General features: G+C 45.8%; 1 protein-coding gene across 1 annotated transcript in view; it reads left to right on the top strand.

Annotated features, from left to right (window-relative positions):
• The window catches only part of adgrb1a (adhesion G protein-coupled receptor B1a), a gene marked incomplete at its 5' end in the record, with an annotated part of 94,323 nt that overhangs the window by 60,644 nt on the left and 21,514 nt on the right, over positions 1–12,165 (top strand). The window contains 3 exons of the mRNA XM_084052341.1: positions 61–163; positions 644–687; positions 8,201–8,330. Of these exons, the coding sequence (XP_083908467.1) occupies positions 61–163; positions 644–687; positions 8,201–8,330 (277 nt within the window). The remainder of the gene's footprint in view (positions 1–60; positions 164–643; positions 688–8,200; positions 8,331–12,165) is intronic.

Raw genomic sequence — 12,165 nt, forward strand, 5'->3', positions numbered from 1 at the left:
TTTCATTTGAAAGTGCTTAGATGTTGGTATGAAATTGAGCATCTGTCGCTGTCTCCACAGGAACAGCACGGTGCTTAACTCCAAGGTTGTGTCTGTGACCATCAAGCCCACGCCAGCCTCCCTCTCCGCTCCCATAGAAGTTGAGTTCTCTCACCTGTACAACGTAAGTGCTTCTTCACCCCTCGAATCAAGCAGCAGCTAGGGAAATTACTGTGCCTGTAGGCCTACTCACACCCAGTATTTAAAAAGAAAATTAAACAAATGCACCTGGGGGTGCAAAGCAAATCCCGCCCGCACCAACATCTCTTGTTCTGTGTCTCGTGCCTGTGACCTTTGACCCTTTTGGAACAGCCTACAACAAGTTTCACAAAAATCTGGCCGTCTCTTCTCAAGCTATTTGTTACTAACATACAAACACGCACAGACAAATGAACAGGACCGATTAAAGGACCCTGACACATATTGCTGTGGGCTTGGAGAAAAGGGTTATTGTGTTATTATTTTAATAGGAAGGTTTATTTTTACATCGATTAATAAAAAACAAAAGGAAACATTAGAATAGTAATTATGAAATAATAATTACTCTTTTACAGTTGTACTATTTCCTATTATTGATTGCTCTTTTCATTTCCCCATCTGTCAGGGCACAACCAACCAGACCTGCATATCCTGGGATGAGAGTGACAGGTAAGGGACCTGTTCCTTCAATCATTCACCATATCTAGCTCTTTATCCATCCGTCCGTCATCCACTCATCCATGCAACCTGGAAGGACGTGTGGACATCCAAAGCAGCTCATATAGCCGCCGTCTCCCAGTGTGTATATTGCCCGGCCGCCCGCCCGCCCGCCCGGCCACCATTTTTAATCTTGACAAAGTGACTGTGACACTCCCGCTGTGAAAGGTGCTGAGTGTGTCAGACAGCTCCGCAGCTCCCTGTCTGGGCCGGCACTAACCCCACACCGAGAGGCACTGCGCCGACACTGACGCGCCGTGTGGAAAATTAAAAGTGTCGCTCACAGCTTTCCACCTCCTCAGCGCGGCGAGGCGCGGGGCCGCGTCTACACGCCGGACGGAGGGGTAGGGTTTAGGATCTGCCCTGTGAGAGACGGATGGATGGAGGGAGAGAAGAAAGAAAGCTGTGAGAGGAGAGGGTATGAGAGAGATTAGGAGGGGAGGGGAGAGAGGGAGGGAGGGAGGGAGGGATGCTGGGCAGTGTTCGAATAAGTGGCAAAAAGAACAAAGAGAGAGAGAGAGAGAGAGAGAGGTTTGCAGTCGATGTAGACCTAGTTCAGCCACTGCTCATTTGATCCTTGCTCTTAAGTGCCCAATTTGTTTTTAAATCAAAAAGTAGAGTGAGTGTGCATGTGTATTTGAGTGTGAAAGCGGGTGAGAGAGAGAGAGAGAGAGAGAGAGAGAGAGAGAGAGAGAGAGAGAGAGAGAGAGAGAGAGAGAGAGAGAGAGAGAGAGAGAGAGAGAGAGAGAGAGAGAGAGAGAGAGAGAGAGAGAGAGAGAGAGAGAGAGAGAGAGAGAGAGAGAGAGAGAGAGAGAGAGAGTGAGTGAAAGAGGGAGGAAAACATTTTGCCCCCACAGCCTTATTGCAATGCAGGCTGGATATTTGCATTTAGATGAGTATGTACACTTGTGTTACAGAGATGAGGAGCAGAACATTCCTCGCCTCGGTCTGAGGATTAAAAAAAAAGTTTGGCTTGGTAAATACAGACCTGGAGAAAGAAGGCAATAGAGAGAGAGAGTGGGAGAGAGACAGAGAGAGAGAGAGAGAGAGAGAGTGGGAGAGAGACAGAGAGAGACAATGGGAAGAGGAATATTGCGCAGTTATGCTATTAGGATACACCTAATAGCATAACAGCATAATGTGTATAATGGTAGAAATGTGTGAGCTGGTGTGGAGGATGGAGACAGACAGACAGACAGACAGACAGACAGACAGACAGACAGACAGACAGGCAGGCAGACAGGCGGGATAGATAGATAGATAGAGGGAGAAAGACGGTATATGAGAGAGACAATGTCAGAAATATGGCATGCACCATTTTTCTTTTAATGTAGGATATTCTTGTGGCAACGCCCCGGTGTTGTGTGAGTGAGGAGACCGAGACACACCACGGCTGTTCTAAGCTAAATTAAAATCCATCTTGGACAAGCGGCTATGATTAATGAGTTAATATTTGGGTGAGAAATTGGAGTCTGAGGAGGCGTCCTTGTCACTGTGTGATAAGAGCTGTGAGGCGGGCATCCGGGATGGTGCCCGGGCCTTCACTGGAGACCCAGCTTCAATCTTGCAAAATCAATAACAAGCAATGGTTGTCAGCCTCTCTCTCCCACTCTCTGGCTCTGTCTCTCTCTCTCTCTCTCTCTCTCTCTCTCTCTCTCTCTCTCTCTCTCTCTCTCTCTCTCTCTCTCTCCTCTCTTTCTCTCTCTTGCTTTATCTCCCTCCCTCTCTGCCTCTTTTCCTCTCTCTCTCTCTCTCTCTCTCTCTCTCTCTCTCTCTCTCTCTCTCTCTCTCTATCTCTCTCTCTCTCTCTCTCTCTGTGTGTGTCTCTCTCTCTCTCTCTCTCTCTCTCTCTCTCTCTCTCGCGCTAGCTCGCTCAATCTGTCCCAAAATTACACAGCCATTATCATTTTTGCTCTGTTAATCTCGTAACTGTGATGTAAAATCATTATCAGTCCACAGTGGTCCTGTAGAAAGGACAAGTCTCAATCAGAATCCACATCCTGCGGCAACCCTGCTTCTCCAGTTTTGCCTTTTTTCTTTGACTGACAGTTAATTTAGTCTCCCACTCATTTGACTTTTAATCATGGGGCCAGAAGAACAGAGAGATGAAAATGTATTTTGTCGATGCAATTTCAAACTTGAAAAATTGTCAGTAACCGTTCTTATCTTCTCCGAAAATAGTTTTGGTTTTGGAGGATATGGACTCTAGCGCTGAAACATATCTTACGACGATTGGCCAAAAGGGGCCGCTATAGCAAGCTCCGCCCTTAGATTTTCCGTACTTCTCTGGGGAGTTTTGAGTAATCTGCGTGAAACGTCTACACATAATCTATGGACCATTATCTAAAATGCCAGTTGACGAACTGTGAAAAACTGAAGCTTCCATGAGCCAATGAATATTGTAGAGGGAATGGCTTCATAGAAAATAAAATAAATACAATAAAAACAGCTGTGCATGTGCTTCTTTCTCCCAATGGTAATTCTGGGGTTGCAGTAGCTCAGTCGGTATGTGTCTATCTGTCTTAGAAGGTCCCTGGTTTGAACCCATACTTATCCAGGTTTAATAAAAATATTTGCACAGAAATCATGACTTTATTAATGAATGCATGTCCACTTTTTAAAGACAATATGAAATGGTGTTTTGACAGTATTTATTTTCCAATTTATGACATACAGTATGTCCTTGTGAAACAGGGGCATGACACATGAGAGAAGGCACATGGTAGCTGAATTGGTAGAGAGGAAGCCTAGGAAACAGAAGGTCACGGGTTCAATCCCATGCCCCGGCTAAACCCACTGGCAATAGTGATGAGAAACCATAGACTAATTATAATACCACAATTTGTTTCTGTTGTGTAGATGAAGCAGAGAAATTGGCAAACTTTTGTCTTGATAACTGCATTTTTAACAAGAGTTTGATATCTGCCATTAAAAGCAACATGATAAAGACATGCATTTAATATCCACAGACTTCTTTCTCTCAAGTTCAGTCTGTTATGTTTCTATTGCATATTGCATTGCTTGGCCCCCATATTGCTGTTTGCGGCTATATCATTTTCTTATTATTGATGCAAGAACAACAACGGTTCAGTGTGCTATCTTTGTAGCTTAGAATCCCACAATGACGTCATTGGTAGGCAGGTTTCTGAACTGTCCACACCCCCACCTCTGAGACACAGAACGAGTAGATAGAAATGGTGCGATGCCATCTTATAACGAGCATTATTGGGGACCAATTATATGAAGATAAGGTTGAAAATGGGTGACGTGTTCCTTTAAGTGACCTTACCAGTGAGTCTTGTGCTGTATCCCTGTTACTTCATGCGTAGAAAACCTACTCAGTGCCTGTGTGCCTGGCAGACTGGTTTTCATTCATGTGGGCTATCCTTGGCAGACCATCTTCACCCATGCAGGGCTGCTGGATTGCCACCCAAATGATCCAATTAGACGGTGGGGGCAAGTCCGTCTGTGGGCCTCTGTGGCTGGGACAGAGGCCTAATCGTGTCATCCATAGAGAGAGGCTATGCTGCTGAGTTGTAATATATTGGATTTCTGTTAGCAGTGATGTGCTAATGTCAGCACTGAGCCTCATCCTGGGGCTAAAACACGGCTCTACAGCGTGTCCCCCGAATCTCCCAGTCTCTCTCTCTCTCTCTCTCTCTCATTCCTTGTACCTGTGTGATTTTTTGGCTTTCGGCGCTTTCCATTCGCACTCTTTCACGCTTTGTCTCGGCTAAACCTGTTGAGAGTTTCTGTGGGGCCTGGATTTGGCAGGGATAGTTCCATCATGGGTAAATGGCACGGGTGGCACGGTGAGCTCTGCGGTTGGCACTGTTGCTGCCGCGTGACAAGAACTGACCCCGGTTTTGTGCCGACAGGGGGCTTTCAGTGTGGAGATGGTGTATGTTCTCCCCGTGTTACTGAGGGTTTCCTCTGGTTCGGCTCCAGTTTCCTCCCACGCCAAAAAGACAATTCATCGCTTGATTTATACTGCTCGCTTCAGAATGGGTTTCAGATGCAGTAATGCAGCGATGCAGTTCGGAAAAAGTTACTGTCCGACTCACAGCTGTCCGAAAGTACCGCCTGCATCCGCAGCGAACGGATACAGATGTAATGAGGTATGAAGAGGGCTGGGAATTGAAGCTCCACTGAAGCTTCTTCTCACAACAATTTCTGGCAAGATGGCAGCAGAGCTACCCCCCTCCCACACGCGCACGCGCACACGCGCACACACACACACACACACACACACACACACACACACACACACACACACACACACACACACACACACACACACACACACACACACACACATACACACACACACACACACACACACACACACACACACACACACACACACACACACACACACACACACACACAGTGGTGTAAAGTAATTAAGTACATTTTTTCAAGTACTGTACTTAAGTACAATTTTTAGGTAGTTTTACTTTACTGGAGTATTTCCAATTGTCTGTACTTTTACTTCTACTCCACTACATCTCAGAGGCAAATATTGTACTTTTACTCCACTACAATTATTTGAAAACTTTAGTTACTAGTTACTTTGTAGATATAAATTATTACATTATAAAACATACATTAACCACTTTAGCCCAATGCTATACATAGGCTATTTGAAAAGAGCCGATTTACAAGCTCAAAATGTGACGCGTAGCTTGTAGATCTGCTATTTTCAAACATTTTAGTACTTTTACTTTTGGTACTTTATGTACATTTTGATACCAATACTTTTGTACTTTTACTCAAGTACGTTTTGAATTCACACACACACACACACACACGCACGCACGCGCAGGCACACGCACACGCACACACACACTAGTTAATGACCAGCCACCAAAGCTCCACCACCACCAAAACCTCCATGTCATGAGGAAATGTAACATATCAATGACTCAGAAGCACTTGCAAAGTAAAGTATGCGATTATGCATGTTTATCTGTGCATGCGTACGCTGCAGGGTTTCAGGAGCACTTCAGAAGTACAGCGTAATGAGGCTTTTAGGGTCATACTCCAACAACCAGGGCCCTTGACCAAAGCACCGGTCCCTGGGCGCAGAGCATGCTTAATGGTTAGGATGGATCAAATGGGTCACATTTCCCAATGGGGGTCAATAAAGTTTACCTTTGTGATAGTTATTGATCTAACCCCGTCCTTTAACAGTCAGTGGAGAGGTGATGAACTTGGCCATGGAGCCAGGTAAAGATATTCTTGTTAATGTATGGATTTTTTCCTGCTCTTCTTTGGAACACTGAGCCACCTGCAAAGCTGTTTCTCTCATTGGTTCCTTTGTGAACTTTAGAGGTCGGTGGACAGGTAATTGTTTAGCAGAAAGCGATGTGATTAATACTCCAGGGCTAAAGACCTGTTAAAGTAACATACCCAACTTGATCTGGAGCATTTTCTTCCCCTCTTGCTTTCTGCATCAACTTCTCTGACTTTTCAACAAGCATGTTTAATATATTTACTCTTGGGTCATAGCCTATCAGAGTAAAAAATAATTATAAATGTATTATAGACCTGGCAATGGGGTAAATAGCATTACATCTATCAACACTTACTATTAAGTGGAACCAACAGCTATGCGGGTACATTTGGTTCCATTTGTACACTCAGAGATGTATGAAGTTCAAAGAGAGAAACAGTGTGATCCTGTTGTGCAGAGTTACTTGTTGAACTGCTTGTCCTGGACTAAACATGTTGAAGTAAACATTTAATTAGCTGTTGCTTTAGAGAATTAATTACCTGCCTAAATTGAATGAGACTGTGATGCATAGCAGTAACATGATGTGCCAGCAGTCAGGTTCACATGCATGTATCTGAAATGAAACCGTTATGCAGGATTTATACTACGGTTTTGTGCCGGTGTGGTGTCACACATGGAAAATAACCGATCTACTATAGTTCACAACGCGGCACGGTCCAATGCGTTATGAGCTTGTAGATCAGCTATTTTTGGTGTGCGATACCGGTGGGCAACTAAGTATAAATAAGGCTTTAGAATCAGACTATGAAGACGTCCTCAGGGCTCAGGCTGACTGTAGGTCATTTTTAATGTAGCAAGAAGTTTGTGGATAAAAAGTACAGACGTGTCAGTGAGAATGATGATGATAATGACAGTGGATTGTTCTGGGAATGACAATGATGGTGACGTTTGAATGAAATAAATGAGAGACGCTTACAATCAGCATGCCACGCAGTAAATCTCCACAACACAGGGAGTGTCGGTGGTGTCAGCCCTCTGAAAGGACTTGTATAGGCCCTTTACGACAAAGTAATGTGGTTTGAGAGGCACGCACACACACACACACACACACACACACACACACACACACACACACACACACACACACACACACACACACACACACACACATGCAGTGTAGCCTACCATAGCTGCAGTCAGAGGCATGACTGAAACGTTGGCTCATTGTTTTGCCTTTTATTTAGTTTGTACAAGGATTAAATCGAATCAATAGATTTCTCATTGTCTTAAAAAAACATGCAGGCTGCTGATTGACGTTTCAAGTGCTTGCTATTGTCAGTGGATGACAAATTAATCTGGATTCCTGAGGAATAAGACAGCCCAAAACAAAGCACTGCTCAATCACATGCTTTCTGTAGAGAATGGATGTTTTTGCTTTTGCTTGGCGTTATCTGTTAATTTTCAATAGTTATTTCATGCATTAATTAACAGATTTTTGTTGGTGGGTTTGTCTTTTTTTCCTATTTTTTTCCTGTGCTTTAGCAAAGTCATAAAAGGTCAGTCCACCATAGGAGTCCACTACAGTGCATGAAGCTATTTTTGGCACCTAAGTTCAGTTCACTGCTGCTGGCCCAGCTTTATTAGAGGCTATACTATGTTTTACAAATAATAATATAATAATCACGAGAATACAATGTTATTAATAACAGCTCCAATACATTTAATTAATTCAGTTAATTACATTTATTGCACCTGTTATACAACAACAATAATTTCATTCAGTTAATTTAATTAACTTCATGAAAATTATTGTTATTATTGTTTTGTGTTGTTATATTTTAATTGTGTTTTACATAGTTTTCGGGAGTGTTTCATTTCATTTCATCGGTGCTATACAGTATTTCCCCTCCATTGCAACAGCAGCCTGGCCAGGCAGCAGAACCCTGTGTGCCGCACGGAGCCACATCAGCGACCGACCGTTAGAGAGAGAACCGTTGGTTCATCATCACTGTGTTCACTGCGTTTTCTGCGCGTTTGCCTCTGCAAACGGCGGAGGAGATGTAAAGTGGATCAGGGTTAAATAGCTGGGCTTACCGGTGTGTAGCGTGTTAGTGGGGATAGGATTTGAATCGCTACATTTGTGTCAGGGGGGGGGATCGCTACATTTGTATCGCTTTTTTTTTAGCCGGTGGTTTGTTTTCTCATTCATTGTCTCTCTCCATCCTGCAGCTCCTCGCTGCTCGGGTCCTGGTCTTCTAGGGGCTGCAGAGCCGTGCTCAGTGTCGACACACTGAGAACCAGATGCGTGTGTGACAGACTGTCCACCTTCGCCATTTTAGCACGGATAAACCCCGACATGGTAAGTCTCAACACCTGCTTTTCTCTATTCATGCTATAAAGAAGGGATCCGAAACGGGGGGGTGGAAGGGGGGGTTATGTGAATGAATGTATCTGTACCGGTGTTTTGTGTGGAAAAGGGCGTCATTGTATCATTACATATCAACAGATCCCTTTGCGCCCCCCTCCCTCTCTCTCTCTCTCTCTCCCCCCACTCTCTCTCTATCTCTCTCTCTCTCTCTCTCTCCATCTCTCGACATGCCAAAGCCATACATAGAAAAAGGCAATGTTCTCTAAATAAAGGATTTTTGACATGATCTTTCCACCTGGAGGGGAATATAGGTTAGGCGTTTATTTTATTTATTATTTCAATGCTGTTTGCAAACCTGTGTACATTTCCAACCCCCCAATGTACAGGATGTTTACTGGGCAAAAATGTATTGATTTGCATATATTACATGGTGATGCTGTTGTTGTTCTGTTGAGCATTTGAAGATTTCTTTCATAGATGATATGATCTCTAACACTCCTATCTATACGCCTGCATCCAGTCCCTGTATATAACATTAACAATTGATGTCCACATTTGCATATCTTAACACATTTGACAATCAAATCATGTGGTTCCTTCCTTCTCATGTCTCCATGGTTACTGGGCCATATGGAGAGAGAGAGAGAGAGAGAGGGAGAGGGAGAGAGTGTGCCGCATGACAATCAAATACAATGTGCAAAGTGCTTTCTAATGATAAAAATTGAGGGCTGTGAAACACAGATTCCTTCACAATCTGATACGTTGACTGCAGATGGACAGAGGCTGGATGGAGGGGGGGGGGGCTGGGGGGGGGGGTTGTTGGCTGAAGGAAATGTTTGTAAGAAGAAAATCACTGCAGGATCTCACAGTGAAACATACGTGTCCCAGTTTCTTTGGGGAAAAGGGCAGTGTCTTTGTGTGTGGAATTTTCATTCAGCGCGATTAGTTATTATTAGACTGGAAACTGCCTCTGAAAGCAGTTTGTTCACTAGTTGCCCTGGTAACAGAATGGGCACCAGAGGCTGTCTTAAAGCTATATAACTTGGGGAGGACGTGATGCTCTTTGTGGCGGTGGTGGCTGGCTGGATGGCTGGCTGGCTGCTGCAAGTCCCTAAAAGGAGAGGCAGGCACAGGCAGCACGTTAGGGTCAAAAAAGAATGTCTGTAACAAAAATGGAACACCAGAGAATATAGCATGATGGTCAAAGGGCCTAAAGGTGGGGACGGATAGCGGTGCACCTCTTGCAAGCTGCCAGGCATTGAAACGTAGTGTAGTTTCTTTTTTTTGCAAGCGTTGTTGTCAGTGCAGCTAGCTAGCATCAAACACTGATGGTGTGGAACCAGGAGAGAAAGCGATAGGTGTGATAGGTGTGTAGTGTAGGCCTTACAGTATGTGGGCAGCGGTGCTGTGGCTTTGTGCTACAGCGGCAGCAGTAGCAGCAGCAAGCGAGCGGTAGCATGTATAGCTTGCTAACTAGCTTCTTCCTCCACCATGTGATGGCTGCTCATGCCTCTCCTTGGAACCGAGCATGCAACCGCTCCCCCCTTTCCCAGTCACCCTGTACCTGGACAGGTGACAGGGCCATTCAGCCCTGGAGGCTGGCTTCCCATGCCCTAAGGGAAAGCAAAAATTGTGTCAATTTGAGTCAGCCTCTCTCAGCCCCCCCAAAAAAGAGGGGAAGGGTGGGTGTTTAGTCTACTCCTGGCTCCCGCTCCATCCTGCTATCCCTGCCCCCACTTTATGCTGATGGTTTTGAGAGACACCCATGGTTACCATGCAAATTATTCCTACTGCAACACATAGCAGCCTCCTAAATGGCCCAGCCTTCTCTGTTTGCAACTAGCCTCCTACTTCCCCAGCATGATAACTACCCCAGACTCTCACTCTCTCTCTCTCTCTCTCTCTCTCTCTCTCTCTCTCTCTCTCTCTCTCTCTCTCTCTCTCTCCATCTCCCACTTCTGTCCGCCGCCCCCCCCTACCCTCTATCCCTTGGTCATCTTATCACACAATGTTACTTACTTTCCCACTGCACTTCTTCGTCCATACACCGTAGGCTTCTCTCTCTGTCTCTCTCTCTCTCTTGCTCTCTCTTCATCTCCCCCCTACCCTCTCTCTGTTCCCTCCATCATTCAGTCTCTTCCTGCCATCTCTCCTGTCCATTTTGCTGTACCACGCTCAGCTGCAGGCTTTAGAAGGAGAAAACTAGAGAGAAAAAAAATGCACTGCAGTGAAAGCCAGAGAGCCCCGAACCTGAACCCAGTGTGCTGCTGCCTTTTCTTGGCTTGTTTGGAGGGGGTGGGGGGTGGGGGCGAGGTGGATGAATGGTTGTGATTGTATTTGTTTGCTCGCTGCCTGTGTAGTTCTGTGTTTCGTCTTGAATGCGTGCTATCAGGGGAAAGTGGATTCTGTAGCACCTGCAGACCTCCCTTTGACCAATTAGCCCACTTTCTTGGGGAGTGAGAAATAGGTCACAACGGAGCGGCGTGCGTGCATGGCCACGGGGCAGCGCACGTTGTGCCGTTTAAACCATCACAAGCATGTCGGGCATCCTGGAATGTCCGCGCCACTCACGGTATCAGATTTCTCCGTATCGCTTGGTTGTTTTTAGGCATACTTTACTTTTGATAGCAACAAATAGCCCTAAACTCCCGGAAATCTTGTTGAAACATTTTACAGAGTGACTCACAAGAGATGGACTTTGACAACTGCTTCCTCATAAATGGAGAGCGCGCCTCTCTCTCAGCCTGCAGTGACGGTAGATGGATTCATGTGTTTTGATCAGGGTGTTTTGGAGGGTTAGGGCTCTCGCAAGACCCCGCCGGCCCAGCCCCGCCATTGGTCGAGAGAGAGAGGCTGTAAAAGTTTGCCGGTCTCAGCGGGCGCTTTTTTTTCCGTGCCACTGCACTCGTAATCCCCCCCGCCCCCCTTTCCTTTTAGAGGAGGAACTCACTGCAGTGCAGATTAATCAGGGGGATTTAATTAACTTGGCCCCGGCACGCACATCAAACCTGGAGACAAGACAGGCTATAAACTCAGCCAATTATCTCCTGCCCGAGGGTGGGGTGGAGAGATTCCCTCATGTCCATGTCCCCCTGTCCTCACCTTGTCTCACCGACCCTGTCCCCATCACCTGACCTCACCCAGCCCGGCTGCAAGCGCCCACACATAATCAGCAGCACTTTAGATAAAACAGAATTTACAGCCACACACACTGTAGTTTAATTTGGGACAATATTGCCCCAATTAGGTTTCCATCAGGTAAATCTTCTCTCCAGCCTCTATGTCTAGACTAGACAATACTCTGGAGCAGTCTGCCTGTTAATAGCAATCCTCCGAACATCAGCGATGGTTAAGCAAACGTTTAGTGATGCCGTGCGTGCGGTGCTGCAGGCTCAAGGAGGGGAGGAAGACACATTTAATGTCCAAGTCCATATCAGTCTCCGACCGAAAGCAAAGCGGGGCGAGCCTTATGTTAGGGAAACAGCATTTAACATTACAGTGAAGTCAGGAACAGGAATGAGCCAAGATGGCTGTACTGTACAGTAGCTGTCAATGAGCTAGCAAACCGTTATTCACAATAAGTGAGATAGTCATTGACTGCACGTGCACAGTCTGCACACACGCACACACGCACACACGCACACACTCCCACTTACGCAGACTGGCGTACAGCTCAACACTCGCGCACCATGCTGTCGGAGGGTCAGCCTGATACACTGCAGCCTTTGCTGCTGCAACTGCCGCTGCCATGTTACAGCGTTACCATGGCAACCAACACAATGGCTGCGCTAGCATGGAGATGGTATTTAGTCATCAACGTTTCAGG

The sequence above is a fragment of the Gymnoscopelus microlampas genome (assembly GCF_963454915.1).
Source record: "Gymnoscopelus microlampas genome assembly, chromosome: 3".
In the NCBI taxonomy this organism is placed as follows: Eukaryota; Metazoa; Chordata; class Actinopteri; order Myctophiformes; family Myctophidae; genus Gymnoscopelus; species Gymnoscopelus microlampas.